This window comes from Tursiops truncatus, chromosome 19 (assembly GCF_011762595.2).
Source record: "Tursiops truncatus isolate mTurTru1 chromosome 19, mTurTru1.mat.Y, whole genome shotgun sequence".
In the NCBI taxonomy this organism is placed as follows: Eukaryota; Metazoa; Chordata; class Mammalia; order Artiodactyla; family Delphinidae; genus Tursiops; species Tursiops truncatus.
Window position 1 is genome coordinate 55,260,952 of NC_047052.1, and position 23,432 is coordinate 55,284,383.

The following is a 23,432-nucleotide window of genomic DNA, read 5'->3' on the forward strand; positions in this document are numbered from 1 at the left end:
CGTTTTCAGGAATTGGATATAAATGCCTTCAAACAGAACATGGTCACAGTATAGTGATTACAGACAACAATGCTGTATCATAAATTTCAAAGTTGCTGAAAGACTAGATCTTAATTGGTCCCACCACACAAAAAAAATAGGTGTTACGTGATGCCATAGAGATGTTAGCTAACATTACCAGGGTAAGAATCATACTGTGACGTATCAATGTATCAAATCAACACCAGTACACCTTAAAGGTACACAATGTTTTATATCAACTATATCTCAATTTAACAAAACAGAATATGGGCTTTAGACAGATGGAGGCTGGAAATATTGCTCCTTTAGCACGTTTCCCTGGGGTGGAAGGTTGTTCTGCGGGGCCCTTTAGGAAGGGAGAGGGTGCTCACTTCATTTACCCACCAGTTAGTCTGTCATGAGTCTCCCACCCTTAACGGCTGACAGAGTGATGAGGACCTTGGCAGTATAAGAGGTGGTCATGACCACCAAGTGGGTGTGGGGCTGAAGGAAGGCATCCCAGGCCAACGTGGCATCTGAGATTGTGAAGAGCAGGGCACCCCCACCCAGAACACCTGCCTCCTCTGGCCTGAGGCCTTCCTCTATGGTGAGTGGGGATCCTGGCCTGAAGGTGAGGCAGGGACTAGAAACCAACGGTGGGCTCTGGAGGTCCCTAAAAACACATCATGGATAAGTCTCCTCTCTGATATGAGTCCCTAAAAAACCACATCATGGGTGTATAAGTTCCCTCTCTGCTATAAGAGTCCCTAAAAGCATATCATGTTTGTAGAAGTCCTCTCTCTGCTGTAAGAGTCCCTAAAAATCACATCATGAATGTAGATGTTTCCTCTCTGCTATAAGAGTCCCCAAAAGTACATCATGGATGCAGAAGTCTCCTCTCTGCTCTAAGAATCCCTAAAAATCACATCATGAATGTAGAAGTCTCCTCTCTGCTGTAAGAGTCCCTAAAAGCACATCATGTCTGTAGAAATTGAGCAGGGTTTGGAGAGCAGCTCTGACTGCTTTCTGTCCTCACATGTAGAACCTGAGGCCCAGAGAGGAGCAGTGGGCTATCAAGGTCACAGCCAGGATGAGGGCCATACCCAGGTTCTTTCTTATTTAGTACTCTATTCCCACCGTGTTGCTACCTACCCCTTCCTCCAAGTCTCTTCTTGAGTTTCCTCATCTCAACCCTCTCCTCTCCTGGTACTGTATGTGACTGTCGTCAGTTGAACTGTGGCCCCCAAAGAGATATGCCCAAGTCCTAAGCCCCAGCACCTATGGATGTGATGTTAGTTAGGAATAGGGTCTTTGGAAATGTAATTAGGGATCTTGAGATGAGATCATCCTGGATTTAGGGTGGGCCCTAAATCCAACAACGGGTGTCCTCAGGAGAGGACAGACTCACAGAGGGAGAACACCATGTGAATGTGGCCAGGGCCACCAGGAGCTGGAAGAGGCAGGAAGGACCCTCCCCTAGAGCTTTGGAGGGAGGGCACCCCTACCAACACCATGATTTTGGACTTTTGGCCTCCAGAACTGTGAGAGATTAAATCTGTTGTTTTAAGTCACCCAGTTTATGGTAATTTGTGACACCAGCCACAGGAAACTAATACATTGACCAAGCTGTCTCCTCCTGGCCTCAAATCTGTAAAATCCTCATCTGTACAATGAGCATAATGAATCCCCACCACCATCAAAGGGCCTGGGGTGGGGGGCGGTTGGTTATTCCATATCCCCTAAGTCCTGGGCACCAGGACTGGTCCACAGGGAGTCCGCTGTGGGTATAGTTCAAAACATTGTGTTGTACATGTGAAAACGTGTTCCAAGGGTAGATCTCACAGCAAGTGTTCAATGCACAACACTGTGAATGTACTTAAGGTCACTAAGTCATACACTTAAAAGTGGTTAAAATGGTAAATTTTGTGGGAGGAATAAAAAAGGAAAACGAACCACTTGCTGTTATTGTGATCACCCCTCCCTTCCCACCCCTCCCCAAATAATGGAGATGTCACCATTGCAACACCCACTTTACTTAGGCAACAGAAAAACAGATCAGGGCCAGAAACAGTTCTGTGTCTCCAGATAGACTGGCACCGGCAGATGGGAGTCTGGGGGACTGGCTCTCACCCCCAAGGGTGTTTCTCTGGCCTCACTGATCTTGGGGGCCCAGGTCCTTGAGGGAGGAGGGGGGTGGACATCTGCCTGCCTCAGCCCCTGGTCAGTTGGACTTGAGCCTGGGGCTCTGGAAGGCCGACAGGGCGATGAGGACCTGGGCAGCATAATAAGTGGCCATGACCACCAGGTGGGCATGGGGCAGGGGATGGACGAAGAGGTTCCAGGCCAGCACGGCATCTGAAAGTGTGAAGAGCAGGGCGCCCCAGCAGGTACTCCCGCCCCTGGCCAAGCCACGCCACAGCATAAGGGCCAGGACCAGGGAGTAAGCCGTCAGGGGCAGGACCATGTCAGGCGGGAGGTGCCAAAGCAGGAGGCCATAATATGGGATGGAAGCCAGGAGAATAGGCAGCAGGAGGCCAGGCTTCAGGGGAGTGAGGCCGAAGGCCCAGAGGTAGAGCAGGTGGGCCACGGCGAAGGCAGCCATGCCTGGAGGAGACAGGGGTGGGTGCGCCTGCTGAGACCCCTGCTTCCCAGCATCACCTCGTTGCCCTCAGAGCCTGAGAAAAAGGGCCTTCCCCAAGCACCAGCTCCCACCCTGGCCACACCACCCCATCTGCCAGGATTACAACGCTGGCCTCCTTGGTGGTCCTCTTTCCTCCTGCTCTTGGCGCCAGAATGACCTAAAAACGTGCACTGCATCCCATCCTCACCCTGCTCAGAACTGCCCACTGACTGACACCCCATCTTGCTCAGCCCCTAGTCGGCTTCACCCAGCAGGCACACCCACCCCAGGGCTTCTGCACTTACTGCCCCTCTGCCTGGAAGGGCCTTCCCTGGAAGGGCACCAGGCTGGTACCCTGCACCCGCTTCAAGACTTTACCTTCTCGGCGAGGCTGTCCTCGACCAGCGTACTCAGGACTGTGACCTCTGGACACTCACAGCCTCAGGTAATGCTGCCCGCGCCCTCATGGAAGGAGAGCTCCTCGGGGCCCAAGGTTTGGGTATGTCCCCCTCACTGCCGTCCATTTCCCAGTTGCCTTTACACGCCAACTGGCTCAAGCACTTGGCAGGGGCTCTGTTGGGGAGTCGCCCCCTGCACCCCAGACACCCCCCCCCCCGGGGTCCAGAAGGGACAACACAACACAGCCCCTCTCACCATGGAGGAAGGCCTCAGGCCAGACGAGGCAGGAGTCCCCCACAGCTGAGCACAGAAGGGCCCCCTGCAGGAGCAAGCTGTAGCTCCCGCCGGGGTACACGGTCCACAGGAACACCACCAGGTAGAGGATGGGCAGGCACTTGATCAGGGCACCGACCCAGGACGGCTGGTTCTCAGGGCTCCAGAGGAGAAAGTAGACGGCACAGGTGAGGAAGAACGGGCTCAGCCACCTGCCCACATGCGGCTGCTTCGGGGGACAAAGGGGCCGCTGAGCCACTGGAACTCAGCCGAGCCCCCAGGCCCTGGGACCAGGCTCCAGAACCCTCCTGGCTTTGGTCTCAGCCAGTTCCCAGCCTTTGGGGGTCAGGCCCCACATGGCCAGGAGTTGGGAGTCAGGGCTTCCATCCCGCCCCCACCCAGGGACGCCAGCCATGCTGTCCAGGGTAGGGGGGCAGCTGCACAGGGACCAGGACATCCAACCCCACAGAACCCAGCCCCCCAATTCTTCCAGGTCATGTGGGTTCCCAGGAGCCCAGGCCCAGCTCCCACCCCACACTCCGTGGCTCTCACTTGAGCTGAAAAGCGAGGTTTTCCAGGCAGCCCCTCTTCCCGGGTGTCCATGTCAACGTGTGACCCACCCAAAGTGGCCTGCATGTGGGCACCGGTGGCTTTGGGGGTGGAGGGGATGGCGTGTGGTTACACGTTAACCCGAGGAGCGTCCTGTGGACTCTGGGACTGATAACAGGGCCCAGGGAGGTGCTGCCCCCACCCTGGGGATGGCCCTGCCTGGCACCTGCTGATAAGGTGCCCACTGGGACCCAGGGGTCTCTCCTCCTCCACAGCCCCCTGCCCCTGGCTTCGTCTCTTGCCTAGGGAGCCATGGCTGCCAACGCCCCTCCCACTGTGCTGTGCCTGGCAGGTCAGAAGGGAATGGGGTGCGGAATTTCAATGCCTTCCCCTCCATGAGCTGGGGGGAAGGGCAGGGGACCAGAGCCCAGGGACAGGTCGGGAGACTCCCTCCTCCCCTCGCCGTCCTCAGCCCTGGCCTTCCCTCAGGAGTGCCCACCACAAACGCCTGCTGAACCAACAGGAAGGAGCTGAACCAGGAGGCCGTGCCAGCCCTCAGCTCCAGGGAAGGCTTCCTGCACATGTCCACCAGCGCACCTGGTATGTTCTTTACCTTTCCGTTGGAAGACATGGACCCGCTGGGCGCCCACCTGTCTGGCTTGGTTGGCTGCCCCCAACTACCACTGCTCCACCACGGGGAAAGGGTTCAGGGGACATGGCTTCTGCAACACGCTGGGCAGGTGAGGGGGTGCTGGGAAGGGGGCTGGTTAGAAGCCCACTCACCACACCTCCCAGAGCCTGCGCGTGTGGACAGGGGACGGCTCGCTGGGACCAAGACCCACGTGAGGCCGGGTAGTGTTCAGCTCCTCCAGGAAACGCTTAGCAGTCTCAGCAGAAGTTACCCCACAGCAGAGCCTGGAGGTTGAGGACCCTAATTCCATGCTCCAAGGGTCCCACCCCAGAGGCCACGATGCGGGAACAGCTCAGGCTCCCCGACCCCATGTCCCAGAACTCAAGGTCTGAGCAGCAAGAGTCTTAAACTGTCTTCCTTTATTTGTTTATATTTGCAATATGAAACAGAAGCTCGGCACAAACACACGCACACTCACGCCAGCCTGGGGAGAGGGAGCTGGGACAAGGTCACTTGGCAGCTGGGCTGGACCCCAGACCCTTGGGAGTAGGACGGGGACCCCAGCCAGACCCCCACCCCAGAGTCCATGGGAGATGGGGGGGTCTCAGCGAGTGCGTGAGGGCCCCAAGGGAATGTCGCTGGGGAGGCCCCCTGGGACCAGGACCCCCAGCTCCCTCCCACAGAGCTGGCTGGGCCAGGTGGAGGGTCTTTTAGCTCCCAGCCTGGGTCAAAGTGCAGGGTCCGAGGCAAGGGGATTTGGGCAAAGGCACGACCCCCACTCGGGCCCTCCCCCAAGGTGGACCTGAGCTGAAAGGCCAAGTGTGGGTGTGGGCGTCTGCACCGGAGGGTGTGTGGGCATGGTGGGAGGGGAGGGTGGGTGGCAGCCTCAGGACCCTCACCACAGCGGCCCCAGTGGGACAGGGTGAAGGTCCAAGCCACTGCCACCCAGTCCTGCTTCCTTCTGGCTCCCCGCCTACCCACTCTCTCCCCCCTCGAGATATATATATATATATATATATATATATATATATATATATATGTATATATATATATATACACACACACACACATATATATATATATATATACACATAATATATAATATAGGTCTCTCTCTCTCTCTCTTTCTCTCTATTTGACTCTATTCTAGGAGACAAAACTCCATAATTTCTTCTCTCAGTGCAAATGGGGGTGGGGTGAGGGGCCTGTCTCCCTGGCACCAGCCTCCTGGGAGTCCAGAGAGGACCTGGGGTGGGTAGGGTAGGGATGGGGTGATGGGGCAACAGGGCCACTGCGGAACCTGCCCTGCCCCCACCCGGACAGGGTCCACGTGGAGTACGGAGGATTTGGCTGCCACCACTGGGACCAGGCAGTTACCTGGGAACCGAGAGGAAGACCCACGTGAGGAGCCTGCCACCCTGTGGCCACCCCGTGAAGTTCCTGCCTGCCCTGCCCCAGCCCACCCTCTGCCCCCAGCCCCACCACTCACTGGGAGCCCGGGGACGCCGGCCCTCCTGGGGCAGAGCCATTGGGCATCGGAAGTGGCTCGAGGGCCAGGGCACTGTTGGGGGAGAGGGACGACATGGGGAGGTCAGTGCCCCCTACGTAACACCAGCTGCCCTGTGAGGCTGCACCATGCTTACCTCTGGCTTCGGGGGAGCCCCAAGGACTCTGGGCTCTTCACCCCCTCCGTGGTCTGGGGGTGCTGGTGGGCCCTGGGGGCCGGGACAGAGGTAGCAGGGTCTCTGGTTGCACTGTGGGGGGACCCGTGGGGTTACTGTCACTGACACCCTCCTGGGCAGGCTCATCCCTCAGCCCCCTGCTTGTGTAAGCAGGGAAGGAGTGCACGGCTCAGGGGCGTCCCTCACATCCGAAGACCCCTGGGACCCGCCCACCGGCAGGAGCAGCTCAAGGTTAGCGGGACACGAGCTCTGCACACTCCAGCCCCCTTCTGATCCTACTGGGCCTTCCCACCCCAGGGCTGAGTGCAGGACCCTGGGATCCAGGATCCTCTCTTGTGGCCATGTGTGGGCACAGGCACAGCCCTAGACCTTCAGCTTCCCGAAGCTCTGAGGCAGTGGCACACACCTGAGGGAGGAGGGTCCCGCAAGGGCCACGTGGATTAGCTCCAGGGCAGGGACAGCCCAGGGACCAGGCTCTACCCGCCGCCCCAGATTCTCCCCTTCTTGGCCCCCTAGTGGCTGCTCCCTAGCCAGTTACCTGTCCAAGGAGCTGGGGGCGGAGTGCGTCCCTCTGAGGGTGGCCTGGAGGTCCCCAACACTGACCAAGGCCTGGCAGGGGGCTGTGCGGAGTAGAGTGGCCCAGAGATGTGAGACGCGGCGAGCTTAACACCAGCCTCGCTCCTCAGGACCAGGTGTGGACAAGGCCAGGGGACAGCTGTGTATGGGAGGGCTGAGGGTGAGGTGGGCAGGATGGGGAGTGGGTAGAGAGCGGCTCACCCGAGGGCTCCGCTACTTTGCTGCCGTCTGTGGCTTCCTGAGGTGCTGAGGAAGGGATGGGATCCTGAGACCTAGGAGGCAAGAGAAGGAGCCTAAGGTGCAGCCCCCCCGCCGCCCTGCAGCTGGGGTCGGCGCTGGAGCTTAAGGCAACCAGGCCCTGGGCACCCACCACTAGGCCTCACCTGAGCTGCAGGGTGCTGGGGGCTGCAGGGCCAGCTGGGCTCGGGGTAGGGAGGTCCAGGGGCCCACTGCGGGGCTCCTGTGGGGCAGGGGGCCCAGAGTGCAGTTCCTCCTCCCTGCAGGCTTGGGGGCCGGTCGGGGCATCCACAGGCACTGGGTCAAAGGTTGCTGTCCAGCTGGGGCCTGGAGAGGGAGAGCAGCACAGGGGTGAGCACAGAGGCAGACAGCCAGATGCACCTGACCACGCTCGCCCCACGCATGCACCCACCCGGAGGCTGGGGGCCGGGGCTGGGATGACAGGTGGGCCCAGCCCTGCCACGGGCCACCCGCCGGTCACCATCCTCGTCGTCCTCATCGTCCTCGTCGTCCTCGTCGTCCTCACTGTCTGTGCTGCCTCCGCTCCTGCCCCAGGGACACCTGTCAGTCAGCCACTGTGCTGGGCACCCTTCTGACCCCACCAAGGCCAGCCCCAGGCAAACGATGGGAAGGAATCAAAGGGATGGAGAGGAGGGGGCAGCAGGGAAGAGGCCCAGAGAAAGAGCCCATGTCCCATGGTGGTGGGAAGGCAGGTGGGAACTTGAGTGCCCTCTGGAAAGAGCGCGGCCAGCAGCACAGGGGCGGAAAAGTCCCGCCCAGCCCTCAGCAGGAACAGGGACACCTCCCACCCCCTGCACAGCTCTCACAGGGAAGGCTGACTCCGCACTCTTCCTCCATCCATTATAGCCTCGGAGGAGGGCAAAGTCCAGCAGCGCAGCTGCTCCAAACGTAACGGCTGAGTGTTGACTAACACGCAGACACCGTGTCCAATGGGGAACCGCTAAGCAAACGTGGATGCTGCTCCACGGTCACTGACTGCCGTGACCAGAAGGGGCTTGTCCGCACAGTGAAAACGAGCCAGACGCTTGGGTAGACAGACAGGGTAGAGGGAGCTTCCTGAACCTGGAAACCTCGGAGGGCATCTCCAGAACCCACAACCCATGTCACACTCAACAGGGAGACCCGATGTCCCCCCAGATCAGGGAAGTGATGTGGGGGCCTGCTCTTCCCACTTGGAAAGGAAGGAGCAAAACTATCTCTAACTGCAGAAAGGGTGATTTTGTATATAGAAACCTAAGGAGTCCTCTAAAACTGTTAGAAAAAGCAAGTTCTGCAAGAATGCAGGATACAAGATCAATGTGCGAGAGACTTTTATTTTTACACACTTATGACAACTTCAAAATGACTTTGAGAAAACAATCCCACTCAGGATTGTATCAAAAAGAATAAAACGCTTAGAAATAAAATTAACAAAAGCAGCATAAAACTTATACTCTGAAAACTACAAAACACTGTGAAAAGTAATGAACACCTAAATAAATGTAAAGACATCCCATGTTCATGGACTGGGAGACAAAATATTGTTAAAATAGCAACACTCCCTGAACTGCCCTATAGATTCAGGGCAATTCCTCTCAGAGTCCCAGCTGGCTTCTTTGTTGAAACTGACAAACTGATCCTAAAATTCACCTGGAATCTCAAGGAACCTGGAATGATCAACACAACTTAAAACAGAAGAACAAACTGGATGCTCACATTTCCAATTTCAGAACTCACTACGATGAAACAGTAATGAACCAGAAGACAGAGGCCAGAAATAAACACTTGCAAGTACAGTAGAAAGATTTTTGACAAAGGTGTCAAGACCATCCAGTGAGAGGGGAGTCTCTTCAACACGTGATGCTGGGACACTGGCATTCCCACACACAGAAGAATGAGGCTGGACCCTCCCACCTCACACCACATCTAAAAAACTAGCTCAAGCTGGATCAAAAACCTAAACGTTAAAAGCTGACATTGAAAACACAGGGATGCATCACAACCTTGGATTTGGCAATGACACCCATAAGTGCAAATCAACTTGGCAGTCACACAATGACACACCAGCGGATGGCAAGTGACACACAACCACACCCACCCGAGGGATAGGCCTCACATGTAGGAAGAGGCAAAATCTATAGGGCAAAAAGTCAGGAGAGCGTCACCCTCGGAGGGCGGCCAGCAGAAGGCACGGGGGTACAAGGATGGTTCTGCTCCCTCCTCTGGGTGCTGGCAAAGGGATGTCCACGTGTCCGGACACTTAAGATCCGTCTACTTGTCTGTATGCTAGTCACCTGTCAATTTAAAAAGTTAAAACACTCTAACCCTCAAATCAGAAGCCACAGGGGTCAAGGTGCAGGCCCTGAGTTGGTATTCACATTGGCAAGTCTATGCCACCCAAATGCATTTAGTCAGTGATTCTGGGGCCAACCAGTAAGAGAAAAAATAATGTACTTCTTGTACAAAGAGCAGGTCACAGCTTACTGACCCGCATGCTGGGACTGTGAGGGACAATCATCATGTCTCCTTTCACTGGAATTTGGGAAAGGAGCTGACAGGACACTTACTGCCCTTTTGGGAAGAACACCTGCCCGACAGCTACCGCAGGGGAGAGGAGAGTGGGGGTGGGGGCAGATAATGGTTCCTTCGCACCTGGACCAAGCTGTACCTGAAGGACCCACCTACCGTTCCAGCCTTGCACAAGCGGTTATCCTACTCCTTTTGTAACTGAACTTATCTGAATTGGGTTTTTATCACTCACAATTGAAAGCGCCCCAAATAACAGACACACTACCTTCTCCTTATTTTTCTCACTCACTCCAGCTGATGAAAACCATTTTACATGGGCCCTGTGGCCCTGCTGTGCTGGGGAGCCTCTAGGAGGGTACTCACCGCACACCCGGGGGCTGGCCCAGGCGGGCCCCCCTGGCCAGCTGGCCGCCCTGCCAGGCACCATCCTCTCCATCAGACCCCCCTGAACCCTGGCCCTCTTCCTCGTCCTCCTCCTCATCATCGAACTGCTGGATCCGGTCCTTGTAGCATATCTCAAGCAGGTTGGCGTTAGGCTGCGGGGGCGGGGGGGGGGGGGGGCGGTGGTGGTGAGGTGAGCTGACTGCCTGCAGCCCACCCCCACCAGCAGGGGTCGGGGGCAGCACTCACGTTGTCGTCGTCGGCATTGAGGGAGAAGGTGATGTTGGCCGTCTTGTCGAAAGGCGCACTGCGGGAGAAGCACAGGGGCACTGAGGGGAGGCTCGGGCCACTTCCCCCTCTCATCCCCTTGCTGGACGACCCTCGCTCTCCTCGGGCCCTGTACCAGCGAATGCACCTCCTCGCTAAAGCTGACCTATAACCCCATATCAACTCTGGCAGCACGCTCCATCAGCGCAGATGTCTGCAGAGCGGAGTTAAGTGAGTCGCCCAAGCTGCACACCCCCAGCCGAGTGAGGTCCCACAAGGAGACGGGGTCAGGCCCCACCTAAGACTCCTGAACCTTGTTTCCTCTACCGTAAAATAAAGGACACAGAACCTAGCTGGAGAGGTTGTTTTTAGGGTCTGAGATCATATGCTGGGTGAGATTATTCGTTTTCTATGTACACACTTCCCACAGGAGACAGCTCACTGTTCACAGTGACTTTACTGGATGCAGCCTCACACGGGCCGCCCCACACAAAGCATCGCCCCAGCCCAAAGAGGGTCAGTCTGGGCCAAAAGAATCAGCCTTGGAGCTGAAACAAAAACGCTTCTGTGTGGGCCCCACTGCCAGCCCGAGGCAGGACCCGGATGGGGGCGAGTGATCCTAGGGATCACGGGGAGTGCAGTGCTCGTCATCTCCAACTTCCAGCTTTGCAGTGTCCACATCCACCCACACCCATCTCTGCTCAATTCTTTCTCTTTCAGAAGGCCTCACAGAAGTGCAATTCCTGGGTTAAGGAATTAAATCCATGCATTTTAAATACTGACACAAATTGTGGAAAGAGATTTGTCAATTTATACTCCTACCCGCAGACTGTGCAATTTTTCAACAGCCTCCTACTTGTTTTGTTTGCATCCTGCACCCCCTTTTTTTCCTGGGGCACCAGTCCATCCTTCTCCTGTTCTGTGGAAAGAGCACTTTGTATCTATGCCGAGGTCCGGGCTCCACGCCATGTGGTAGGGATCCTCCCCAGCTTGTTATCTGTCTCTCTGATTCAGGAAGTACATTAACAATCTCTGAGTGCTGACTTGGCACAGCCATCGTCCAAGCACGTGACAAATGGACTCACAATCACCACCAGGGCAGGTATTCTCATCTCCTTCACAGAGAGGGAGCAGCCCGCACGCACAGCTGGTAGGCCCAGCAACCAGAGCCCTGCGAACAGCTAATTCAGCCCTGAGATGAAAGATACTCATCCATTTTCTGTTCCAGAATGCTTCACGGCTTTACTTTTCTCTCACGTTTAAAGCTTTTAACCTCACTGGGATTTATTTTGACGGAAGAAGCAACACAATTTCATCCCAAAAGGGCAGCCGGCTAAGCTGAGGCCATTCACCGAGTGTCACCACCCCCGCCAGGAGGGGTGGTGTCTTCCTTGGCCGGTGTCCTTCCTCTCCAGGGGGCCTCCCAGCACTGGGCGCTGTGCGGGACAGAGCAGCAGCAGACACGAACCTCACTTCTGAGTCCTACAGGGTCTCTGTCTCGCTGTGGGCCCGAGAGACCACAGCTGACCCTCCCACAGTAACTGGTGAGTGCCCTGGGGTGAGTGACAGCACTGCGTCCTGGCTGCAGATGGGATCCTGAGCCCTGAGCAGAGGGTCGTCATGGCACATAACTAGGCAACACCTGAGAGGGCCCGGCATGCTGCCTGTGATGAAACAGACCAGGCCAGGGCCCTGGTCCCCACATGCAGCCCTTAAGGGGCCAGCCGGGCCTTTCTGTCACTACCCAGCTCAGGAACACCCCCACGGCACGCCCTTCAGTGACCGTTCCACTTTTTCTTGGGTGTCATGGACTCATCTTCTACTCTGACAGCACTGGCTGCGCCGGTCACTGAGCACGTCCCCCAGGAGCCTGCATGGCCCCCAGGGTCCAGTGTGAGTCCACAGGCGGTGGCTCCGCTCCCACCCCGACACAGTCTCCCCTTCAGATTCTCGCTGCCTGACCTTCCTTTCACTATCTACCCATTGCTGTCGTAAGGCTGCTCGTGAAATTGACAAAACACTAAAACTTTTAATTTTTTCTCTGTCAGCAAAAAACTTGGACAATAAAGAACGTAGTTCACGAGCGCAAGGCCAGAAGCGACTGCTGTCAGTGTTACCGTACAAACACAAATAATCAGACCTGGTCATTGAAAACCATCTCTCACGAGGCTCTGAGGCCTCCACGGGGGGAGGTAGGCCAGCTCTGAGTCTGCGAGTGTCTGTCCCACAAGCTCTGCAGCCCAGCTCTGCACAGCCAGCCCCCGTGTCCCAGGACGCCCACGCCTCCTGCCTGGTCCTCAAGAGGCGGGAAGAGGGCCCGAGGCCAGCTGCTCTCCAGGCTGAGCCCTAGCCTAGTGGGGCTAGGCGGGCAGTGGGGACACTAGGAGGATGCGGGGAGGACGGCAGGAGGAGCACGCTGCGGCAGCGCGTGCTGACTCGCCACCTCACGTCCCTCATGTCACGCGGCCGGCGGGCCCCGCCTGCCCCAGCCTTGCATGGGCCACACTCACTTTACGCTCTCCTCCTGCTCCCCGAACTCCTCGTCATTGAAGCCAAAGTGGTCGATGAAGGCTGAGGTCATGCGCTGCATCTGGAAGTCCATGAAGGCCTGCCGGGGTGCAGGGGGCAGTCAGTGCCCGGCGTCCAGAACAGCCTCCCCGCCCCGCCCCCCCACCGCCCCCACCTGCTGCAGCACTGCCTCCTCTGGGAAGTTGAACTCCTTGAGCCTGTCGTCCTCGTCGTCACTGGAGGAGTGCAGGTGGTGGGTGTTCACCTGGGCAGCGGGGGTGGGGTAGGGCAGGGGTCAGGGCCTGCGGAGCCCCCAGAGAGGACGCGCGCGAGCTGGGGCTGTGGGGAGGGGCGTCCAGGCTGGACCAGAAGGAGGAGCACCGGTGAGGGCCGACGTGGGCGCGCCTGGGTGCAGGGGCCTCACCAGGTCCACGGTGTTCTTCTTGTTGGTCTCCGCCAGGGGTCCCGACACGAACACCTCCCACCGCTCCCGCTGGTCCTCTGGCAGCTCTGCTGGGGGAAGGGGGGTGTGAGGACACAAGGCCCCGGGCGCCCAGCCTCCTCCCGCCCCCGGGCCAGCCCCAGCCCTCACCCTTCAGCAGCTGCCCCAGCTGCTCGGCGTTGGGCCCCTTCTCCGAGTTCTGCGCCAGGGCGTTGGCCACCCTTGTCAAGTGGCCCATGTAGCCTTTCCGAGGGCCCCCTGCGGACCTGGGCGAGAGGGGCCGCGGCTGGACACAGACCCGCCCCGCCCGCCCAGCCCTGCCCTCCCCAGGGAAGGCCCTGACGCTCGCTCGCTCACTGCACACGGTCGTTCTCCTCCCAGGAGGTCAGGATGCGCTCCACCAGGCGGCACTGCTGCAGCAGCTGCGGGGGAGCAGCGAGGGGCTGGCGTGGGGTGGGACCACGGCTGGGCCCTGCTACCCCAGCCCACTTCCAAGCCCCTGGTCTGCCTACAAGGAGCGTGCAGCAAGTGTGCACACGCACGCTCCTCCTCTGCTCACCCAGAAATGCCCTCTGCCTGTGTGACGCCCGCTCAGCCCACCCAGCAAACCCCAGAGCCACTCCACCTGTCTCCAACTCCTGCTTGTCCACACCCCCAGTGCCCCACTGGTCAGCTCCTCCCTAGGCCCCGGGCTACAACCAGAAAGGCATCTCCACTAGCGTGGTGGCCATCACCCTGGGAGGACCCTTCCTAGTCCCCCACGACACCCACTGTCCCCCAAGGTCGCCACTCCACTCATCCCCACCCCCACACGTCACCCTCTACTTTCCAAGACTCTCGACCTAAGGAAGAGGCTGAGCTCCCAGTCCCTGGCACATGAATGGCCTGGCAGCACCCAACAGGCGAGGGGAAGGTGTGGGGCAGAGCCCACCCCCAGAGATCAAAGGGGGACCTGGGAGCCCCACTCACGTGTTTCACGACAGGGTTCTGGGCGGGTGTGTCAGAGCTGCTGTTGGAAGGAGGCCCAGAGCTCAGCATCGTGCTCACACACACCTCCACTTGGGCGTGCAAGAAATTGTTGAACACATAGTGGAAGAAGAGGTCCTGGGGGTGAGGGGCACAGGCTGGCTCAAGCGGCCCCCACCCAGTCCCCATCCTCCCCACCCAACCATCCCTTCACACAGTGCCCCCTCCGCCTCCTGCCCTTTGTCCCCTGTACCAGAAGGGTGTTGGGCACGTCCAGTGCCAGGAGCTCCTGGGTCAGGGCCGCATCGCTGGCACTCAGGGCGCTGGCCAGCAGCTTGACCACGTGCAACCGTGTGTTGCCCAGCGGTGGGGCCAGGGTGCCCCATGTCGTGCGCAGCGGCTCCAGCTGCAGGCACAGGAGAAGCTCAGTTCCTGCCCCAGCACTGCCCTGACGGCGGGGCGCCCGTGTTGCCACCCCCTCCCCCACGCACCCTACCCACCTCAGGCGGCTCTAGCAGGAGTTGGTGGAAGCGGCTGAGCCGTGGGCGCAGGGCATGCAGGGTCCCCACGCTGGACACGGCGTTGTCCAGGGTTGCCTGGGCCAGAAGCTCCAGCTGCCCATCCACGCTGCTGAAGAAGTTGTTCACAGTCACAGACTCAGACCTGCAGAGGGACGGCAGAGGGCAGAGTGAACCGCCCAGACAGCCTGTGCACATGCATGTGTGTGCACACGTCTGCACGTGTGGGCCACACCTGGGAGGGAGTGAGAAGCTGCTGCCCTTGGGAGCCCGGGATCCTGGGGGCAGTGACCCGCCCCAGCAGCCCGGATCCTAAAGACCAGCTCGAAGCTACAGGCGGTCTACTCACCCTGTTTCCTCGTCTGCCAGAAGGGAACAAGAGGACTCCCCTCCGGAACCCTAGTGACACCCACCCCGGAACTGAAGGGTGGGGCTCCGAGGGGTCACCTGGGGAGGGAGGCCAGCCTCTCACCTGGGCCTCCTGGGCTCCAGCAGCGTCAGTAGCACCTGGATTCCACTCACGATGACGGACTGGCTCTGCTCCCCCTCCAACATGTTGCTCAGAAGCTGCTCGATCGTCTCCTGCCTGGGGCGGGGGTGGCAAGCGTCAGGGAGGAGGGCCCCCAGATGGCTCCCCCTTCCCTCTGGACTGGGCACCACCTGCAAACCCACTTCTCCAGGGTGGCCAACAGCTGGTCAGGCTCCGGGCTGTCCTGCACTTGGATCATCTGCTCCCGGCTCAGGCGGATGATGTCGCACAGGGACTGGGATGCGTTGGAATGTTGCTGGGGGAGGGGGGAGACAGAGATGACACTCCGGCCCCGCCCTGGTGTCAGGAAGCCCCACAAGCTGAAGACTGGGCACCCGCCCCTGAGGACAGAGGGTCACACAGACCTTGGGACACAAATGCCGAGGGAGAGAACAAAAGCACCAAACACTGGGAAGGCAGAGACGACAGAGAGAAAGGGAAACCAAAGCCGACTTCCTGGAAAAGGAGACACCCCACACAGACACCACACTACGCACAGTAGCTACAGAGGAGAACAACTTGGGCGTCCACTACCTGGTGAAAAGATAAGCAACTGTGGTCTATCCACAAACTGAAACGTTCTTTGGCCTTAGAAAAGGATGAAGCGCTGACACACACTACAACGTGGATGAACACAGACAACTTGGCACTAAGGCAAAGAGGCCAGTCACAGAAGACCCTGCATCATGCAATCCGAAACGTCCAGAACAGGCAAACCCAGAGACAGAAAGCAAACTGGGTTGGTGGGGGCCCAGCAACCACGAGGGAAATGGGGAGCGGCAGCTAATGGGTACAGGATTTCCTCCGTGGAGTGATGAAAAATACTCTAAAGTCAACATGGCAAGGGCTGCACAACCCAGTGAATATACTAAAAGCCACTGAATCCTATATTTTAAATGGGTGAGTTAAACTTTATGTAATAAAGTTTATGTAATAAAGTTGTTGCAAGATAAAAAAAGAAAACCATAAGCAGAGCTCTGAGTCTAACCCAACAGGTGCTTCCAGGGCCCACCCACACAGACCCCCGGCCCATGCAGACCAACCAGGCCAGGGCCACACTTCAGAGCCCCTCACAGATGCCCTGCCACCTGGCTCATGGCAGATACCCTTAGTCCCTCTGTCACAAAGGCCTGGACAGTCAACACTCTCCCAGGCCAGGCACTGGCTGAGTGCCTGGTGCTGACTATCTGCGCCTGTGGACCTCTGCCTACAAGCCAGTGGGCCGGGCGGACAGACTCAGGGCTCCTGGGTGGCTTCTTTGAAGGACAGGCAGAGCTGATCCAGGCACAAGAGACAGGAAGAGCCACCAGGCCACAGAGCCAGCAACAGAGGGGAGGAGGAGAGGGGCCCCTGAGAAGGGCAGCAGTGAGGGGCCAGGGCCAAAGGATCCCCTTCAGAGCCCTGACCACTCAAGGGATGATGGGCCAAGTTCCTGAGAAACGTTCCATGTGTGTACACCCGTTTTCTGTTCTCAGCAGGAGCCCCCCGCTCAAATACACACAGTTCCAAATGCTTCCTTTTCTCATCAACTCGTTTAAGAAGGGAGTGGAGGGACAAGTTGGTGTGGGGCGGAGGCTGGAAACATCAGGTGGGCGGGCTGCACTCACATTGTCGTCCTTCGATGGGTGGATCTGCTCGATGAGCCGCTGGACAATCTTCTCCTCATTGAGCCACTGGGGGCGAGAAGGTGGAGCTCTGCTCACTGACCCCGCTCCTGCCGCCCGCCCCTGCCCAGCTGCCCCGCTGCAGCCCCTCAGCACTCACATTGACCACGTCCTGCCTCAGCTGCGGCCGCTCCACGCAGGTGAGGAGGCGCAGCAGGAGGTCCATGATGGCCGAGGTGCCGATGTGCTGCAGCAGCAGGTCCACAAAATCGTCCTTCTTCCGCAGGAAGGACACGAGCTGGGGACACAGGGACTGGCACGTCAGCGCAGGACCCGGCCCCACGCCCACCCGCCCACCCTCCTCGGGGCCCCAGGCACCTGGTCCGTCTTGCGGTTGATGAGGACGCCCATGACCTTGCTGAAGAAGCTGGCCAGCAGCGGGTTGAGTTTGCCGCTGCTCTGCAGGAAGCCGTAAAGCCGGTGCAGGAGGGACTCGTCCGCACCCAGTGCGTCGTTGATCTGGGGCACGTCCGACGTCAGGATCTCACAGGCCACGCTGGGGTACCTGACACACCCAGAAAGGGCCGGGGAGGGCACGGTGGGGGTGGAGGCCAAACCACCCCGCCTCCCAGTCGCAGCCCATTCATGCTCCCCACCCCCCAAGGCAGCATCCAGCCTCCCGAGCCTGGACCTGACCCCCTATCAACACCTGTCCCTCTAGTCCCTCTACCCCCAACCCTCCAGTCTGACCCAGGCCCAGCCCCGATGACCCTTCTAAAATCCAACCTCATCCCCTCACCTCCTTGTACAGACAGGGAGAGGACTGCCCCACCCAGTTTGCCACCCAGGGCCCTGGGGGACCACAACCTTCTCCAGCTCTGCCCCATAAACTATAAGGCCTCTGGGAAGCGGGTTCCTTGAGGCACGGCAGGGACCCCAGGGGCAGCTCGGCACAGGTGTCAGAATGAAGGCTCCCTGCTACTATGAGCAAAAGCCCAGTCCACGGGGCCACTGGACACACTCAAGGGGGTACAGAGGCCGGGCGAACAAAGCAAAGAAGGGAGAAGACACACGTGGGGGCAGGTAAGTGACAGATGAACACTGGGGGACACAGGGGACACTCTGCTGGCCCCCCAGAGGTCCCCACTGTGCACCAGACCCCAAAGCAGCTGGCAGCACCTCACAGACCCCCACTTCACAAAGGGCAAAGTGAGGAGAAGCAGTCACCCACTCCCCATGTGGCTCAAGACCTCCGGGGACAGAAGATGCAGAGCTCGTAAGGACCACCTGTGTGTCTATAGTGTGAGGGGCCAGGGAGAGGGCGACACCAGGGAACCAAGAGGATTGTCCAGGACAGACTGAGCAGGGCTCAAGAAGGGCAGCAAAGGGACTTCTCTGGTGGTGCAGTGGTTAAGAATCCGCCTGCCAATGCAGGGGACACGGGTTTGAGCCCTGGTCTGGGAAGATCCCACATGCCGCGGAGTAACTAAGCCCATGCTTAGTTACAGAGGCAACAAGAGAAGCCGCTGCAACGAAGAGTAGCACCTGCACCCGCTCGCCGCAACTAGAGAAAGCCCGCACACAGCTATGAAGACCCAACACAGCCAAAAATAAATAAATAAATAAAAAAGAAGGGCAGCAGAGACCAGGGCAGACAGAAGCCTCCCGTCATGGAGACGATTCCTACTGACCCTCAACAGGGCCCTGTCCTCTTCGCCCACCCTCTCTGGCACACCCGAGGGCCCTATGGTGGGAGGGAAGGGCAGAAGAGCATGGGGGAGGGGGCACAGGCACACCCTTAGCACCTGGCGTCACACTGGGCACTGGGGACGTGGGGGGTGAGGGGGCAGGCCTCACGCTGCCCATCCTCCAAAAAGGGAACAAAAATCCAACTGAATAAACCATGGAAATAAAGTGGGGGTGGGGTGCGGGCCAATGAAACACACTGCCCAAACACAGCACCCCTAACAGCTGGGGAAGGGTCCTCGGGTTCGTTCTGCCCATCCCTCCGTCTGGGAAGTCCCGTAACAAAAGCGGGAGTCAACAATGTCCACAGCAAGTCGGGGTGTCCCACTGTGGGGGACCGACAGGGCGGGGCTCACTTGTAGCGCAGCCGCTCCTCGCCGCTGGCCGGCGGCTCCTGGGTGACCCAGGCCACCATGGCCTGCAGGTGTGGCGGCTGCAGCAGAAAGTCCAGCAGCTTTCGGTTGACGACCTTGCATTCCTGCAGCACGTCCTCCTCGTCCAGCAGCTCGGGCAGGCTCAGGTCCTCCCGCTCCAGCAGCGTGTCGAGGTGCGAGCTTGTGTGCAGGTCAAACTTCCAAAACATGGCGCCCTGCGGGCAGGGGCTGTCACACGTGGGGTCCGACCCCGCCCGCTTCCCTCCACCTCCCAGCCTACGAGGACCACCCTATGGGCGACTGTCCTGTCCGCTGCCGAGCCCCCAGGCCTGGGGAAGACCCCCGGGTGCGACCACACACAGGCCCCGTGGAAAACAGCCCCGACGCTGTGCACGGAGCTACCATGATCCTGTCCCCCGCAGGGCCTGTGTCCACTGTCCCCACATCTAGGCTGGAACTGTGCTCATCCTGGAACCTCTGGCATCAGACTCGCTTCAATCTGCATTGCCGAACAAATTAAAATGCCCCATGACAGCCAGCACGGTTGCCATCCAGCCCAGCAATCTCTGTGCTGTGTGCAGGGTGTGGGGTAGGGGCAGAGAGAGGAAGGTCTGCGACGTCTCCAGGCTGTGGCCGCTGCCTGGACACTACACACACACACACCCCAAGCCCCCGTACCCAGTGCCATGACAGGAAGAGGAAAAGTTTGAGGGGAGGGGGTGGCAGCTCCCAGAACAGCCGCTGCCCAGGGCCAAAAGGAACCAGGACAGGGAACCACCTTAGCAGGAAGGACGGAAAGCCAGCGCCCAGCACTGGAGGATGGCAGCTCACTGGCCAGCACTGGAGACCCTGTACGCCTGGCTGTGGCCCACCCCACCCGGCATTGGCCTTAGGGCCATCTCGGGTGCAGCACTGACCAGGTGCCAGGCGGGTCCAAGCCCTCGACCAGCAGGGATTTGGCTGCTCCTCTGAAGATTTCTATAGGCTCCCAGCGTCGACCACCGGGTAGAGACCCGCCCTGAGCTGGCCGCCAGTTCCCAGGTCACTTGCTGCCCACTCAGGTTCCCTATGCACCGGGTGCTGTGCCTATGGCCCTCGGGAGGGGCTGTGGTCACCCCACTGTACGGGCAACCACACCCGGGTAAGCTGGGCTCCCCGAGCACCGTGCAGGCGCTGACCAGAGCTCACACACGTCAGCCACCTCGTGGAGACCACCTGAAGCAGAGACCACTGAAGACAGACCCAGAGACCAGGATGCCCCTCCCGGAACCTCCCAGATGCACACGCCAGTCCCTCTCCTACAAAGCCCTCCCTCGCCGTTTCTGGCCCACACCATCCCAACCACGGAGAGCATGCCTGCCAGACGGGGCACCAGCCCAGGGGAGAAAGACGCTCGACTCGGGAAGCAGCTGGGGCTGAAAGCGGGGCAGAGCTGGGTGGCACGTGTGGCCGCGGGCAGGCGACTGGCCTTCTGCCCCTCGGTTCCTTCAAGACGCCACCAGCATCCAGCTCTCCCTTCCAGCCTCCTCAGGAGCCTCACTTATCTCCTCCCAGCCCTCAGGGTGACTTCTCAGTGACTGGGAACAAGTGGCTCTAAATCTGCAATCCCTGCCGGGACTCATGTCAGTTCCTAAGCCCTGGCCACCTACGGCTGAAGGTGGAGTGGACGAGCCATGACCTCGGGAGACAGCAGCAGACACCGACCCCAGACAGTGGGTGGACAAAGGGGGCACTTGAGGGCCCCCAGTCCCACAGGCCTCATGGGTCCTGTCCGACAGCATGCCGGGACCGCCCCCTTAGCCCTGCACCCCACCCCACTCAGGACGCTTTTCTGAAACACAAACGTGAGCACCTCATGCTTGCTCCCCCCAGGAGACCCTGAGGTGGCTCCCCTGTCTCCGCACGAAGACCCCGAGGGCCCCTGACCATCTCCTGGCGCTCCCCACCCAGGACCTCCTGCTCTTCAGCACTCACCGTCCCAGTCCTGTCTGAGTATGTGCACCAGGCTTTTCACGCCTGCCACCCCCTTGGCCGACCCACCTCCATGTGTGTGCCGAGCCCAGGCCACGTCCCCTGGTACCACCCTTCCCCGAGCAAGCTCTAGCCTGGCTGCTCACATGTCGCCCCGCGACTGCCCTTTCAGGGCGCATCTCCTTCAGAGCCTGCAGCCCCCTGAGAAGCCTCTTGTGTGACGTCACTGCCTCCAGCCCTAGGCCTCTGGTTCTGCGGGAATGGGGGCATACTGCAGACAACACGCCAGACACATGAAGTGGACAAACCACGTTAGCTGCACCCCTGACACCGTTCCCAGGCCCACACAGCCATTATCTCAATCCACCCTCACAATCGCCCCCAAGGAAAGAACCGATGGCCCCATTTTACAGCTGAGGAAACTGAAGTACACCGAGGTCTGGGGGCTGGTGAACTGTGGAGATGGCACCCAAACCCCAGGAGGTAATTTCTCAGGGTGCAGGGCCTCATCCCATTAACTGGTGCCCAGCCACTGCCAATGAACACTCATAAATAAGTGAGTGAGCTCAGGCCCGAGGTGGCTGCCAGCACTGGCTCTGCCCTGGCTACGGCCTTCCCTAACCTGGCTCTCACCAGCTGACACCCTCAAGGAGCTGAAGGCCAGCTCTTTCCTGGTCCCTGCGGGGCTTAGCGAAACGCTCAGCCTCGAGTCTAGCACTTACTCAGTGGACATCTCTGAGTTCAGGGAGGAAGGCTGGGCCAGATCCCTCACAGCCTGTACAGCCCTTATGCTGAATGTGCCCTGATAGGATGGTGGACAACGCAGAGAGAACCTTCCTTGCTGGGCTGCTGTGAGCACCCTGGACAGCACCTAGCACGGTACCTGGCATGCAATATGTGCTCAGAAACCCTGCTCCTGAGGCAGGAAGCTGACATACCTGTCAGGGAATCAGTAAAGGGACCCGCTCCCACCCTGTCTCCCCCAGCTGCCACCCTCAGAGGCTCCCTATAAACCAGTCACAGGTCGGGTGGGGTGGGGTAGGGGTGACCACCAGGGCAGGCACGCTGGGGATGGGAGGAAGGAGAGTGGGCTGAACCCGGTGCCGAACGTGGGTCCCTGTGTCGGAGTGAGGACCACTGCTCCAAAAGGAAATCAAGGCAGCACCCCCCGCTCTGCAAGTGCTCAGAGACCTGCCTTTGCACGAGGGCAATTCCCCGCTTCTGCCCAGTTCCCAGACCTCTGAGGGACTCTTCCACCATCCTCTTCACTTCAAGACACAGCCGGGCCTGAATGGGTTTCCTGAGCTAGGTGGACCTGGGACCAGAATCACTTCAAGGGGCAGCCACTGCTGGGCCCAAGGGACAAGGAGCTCGCCATGGCGAGAACACCACCTCTTTCTACATCACAGACTTGTGCGGCGATAAGGAGACCAGAGAGGTCAAAAGGCCACCCAGGTGGCATGAACAAAGCCAATCACCAAAGACTACATCGTATATTTCCATTTACATGAAACATCCAGAAAAGGCAAATCCATAGAGACAGAAAGCGGATTAGTGGTTTTCAGGAGATGGTGGACATGGGGGGTGGGGGGAAGAACTGCTAGCGGGTATGGGGTTTCCTTTTGGGGAAACGATGTTCTCAAAAAAAAAGTTCTAAAACCAATTGTATACAGCTTTATTTGTCAACGATACCTCAGTTTAAAAAATCCATTGTAGGACTTCCCTAGTGGCACAGTGGTTAAGAATCCACCTGCCAATGCAGGGGACATGGGTTTCAGCCCTGGTCCAGGAAGATCCCACATGCCGCAGAGCAACTAAGCCCGTGCGCCACAACTACTGAAGCCCACGCGCTCTAGGGCCTGTGTGCCGCAACTACTGAGCCCATGCTCCACAACAAGAGAAGCCACCGCAGTGAGAAGCCTGCACACTGCAACGAAGAGCAGCCCCCGCTCGCCACAACTAGAGAAAGCCCGCACGCAGCAATGAAGACCCAACGCAGCCAAAAAAAAAAAAAAAGAAATAACTGGTTAAGCCACAAAATGTCTGGATTAGGATATACTGTCAAAATGGAAAGGAATAAAAAAGTCTATAAGAGTCATTAAAATTTGAAAAAAAAATCCATTGTGGTGACTGATGATTACATAACTCTGAATAGACCAGAAACTGTTTAATTGTGCACTTTAAATGAATAAGTCACATATGGTGTATGAATTACATCTCAACCAAACCAGTTATCAAAAACAAACAAAACCAAAGCTGCCTGAGGCTGCTGTGACAGGGCCAGGCCTTGGCCTTGCTCTGCATCCAAGACACCCCGAACTGACAAGCCGCCAGGGCAGAGCCGAGGCTGAGGCGTGAAGGCTCCACCTCGGGAGCACACCCAGGTCCCCCCTCACTGCCAAGGCTGTCCCTGAGCTAAGCAGGCCCCACAGAGCTGGGGGACAGGGCCCTGCAACCCCTTCAGAGAACCTGTGCACCTGCATGGCACTGTATCTCTAATCAAGACAACTAGGTACAGCACTGTTATTATTCCAATCTGATAGCTGAGGAGATGGGGACCCGCAGGGGTCCAGCCACAGCAGAACCGGGACTCAGTGCCCTCTCCAGAGCACAGGAGGAAATTCTCAAGG

General features: G+C 58.6%; 2 protein-coding genes and 1 long non-coding RNA gene across 7 annotated transcripts; 1 reads left to right on the forward strand and 2 right to left on the reverse strand.

Moving 5' to 3' along the window:
- Positions 1-2,013: 2,013 nt before the first annotated feature.
- Positions 2,014-3,984, reverse strand: TMEM86B (transmembrane protein 86B). 2 transcript variants are annotated; one of them, XM_033845487.2, is made up of 3 exons: positions 3,845-3,984; positions 3,275-3,518; positions 2,014-2,604 (listed from the first exon to the last, which is right to left on the reverse strand). In XM_033845487.2, exons 1-3 carry the CDS (start codon positions 3,926-3,928, stop codon positions 2,222-2,224), a joined length of 711 nt encoding a protein of 236 aa, XP_033701378.1. In that variant the 5' UTR covers positions 3,929-3,984; the 3' UTR covers positions 2,014-2,221. The 2 variants fall into 2 exon arrangements, with proteins under 2 accessions (XP_033701378.1, XP_033701377.1); XM_033845486.2 differs by having other exon boundaries at positions 3,275-3,521; positions 3,845-3,951.
- A 149-nt stretch (positions 3,985-4,133) lies between these two features.
- Positions 4,134-5,566, forward strand: LOC141277215 (uncharacterized). Its single transcript, XR_012328252.1, has 2 exons — positions 4,134-4,193; positions 4,331-5,566. It is a non-coding gene; the product is annotated as an uncharacterized lncRNA (long non-coding RNA).
- PPP6R1 (protein phosphatase 6 regulatory subunit 1) lies at positions 4,621-19,046 on the reverse strand. 4 transcript variants are annotated; one of them, XM_033845483.2, is made up of 23 exons: positions 18,814-19,046; positions 17,090-17,276; positions 16,872-17,009; positions 16,715-16,780; positions 15,251-15,363; positions 15,051-15,164; positions 14,561-14,723; positions 14,314-14,466; positions 14,064-14,198; positions 13,452-13,516; positions 13,245-13,360; positions 13,077-13,162; positions 12,828-12,917; positions 12,655-12,752; positions 10,127-10,184; positions 9,860-10,032; positions 7,380-7,513; positions 7,114-7,294; positions 6,932-7,002; positions 6,693-6,774; positions 6,116-6,226; positions 5,962-6,033; positions 4,872-5,849 (listed from the first exon to the last, which is right to left on the reverse strand). In XM_033845483.2, exons 1-23 carry the CDS (start codon positions 19,038-19,040, stop codon positions 5,846-5,848), a joined length of 2,637 nt encoding a protein of 878 aa, XP_033701374.1. In that variant the 5' UTR covers positions 19,041-19,046; the 3' UTR covers positions 4,872-5,845. The 4 variants fall into 4 exon arrangements, with proteins under 4 accessions (XP_033701373.2, XP_033701374.1, XP_033701376.1 ...); XM_033845482.2 differs by lacking the exons at positions 4,872-5,849; positions 5,962-6,033 and adding an exon at positions 4,621-4,756; XM_033845485.2 differs by lacking the exon at positions 5,962-6,033.
- Between the last annotated feature and the right edge of the window lie 4,386 nt (positions 19,047-23,432).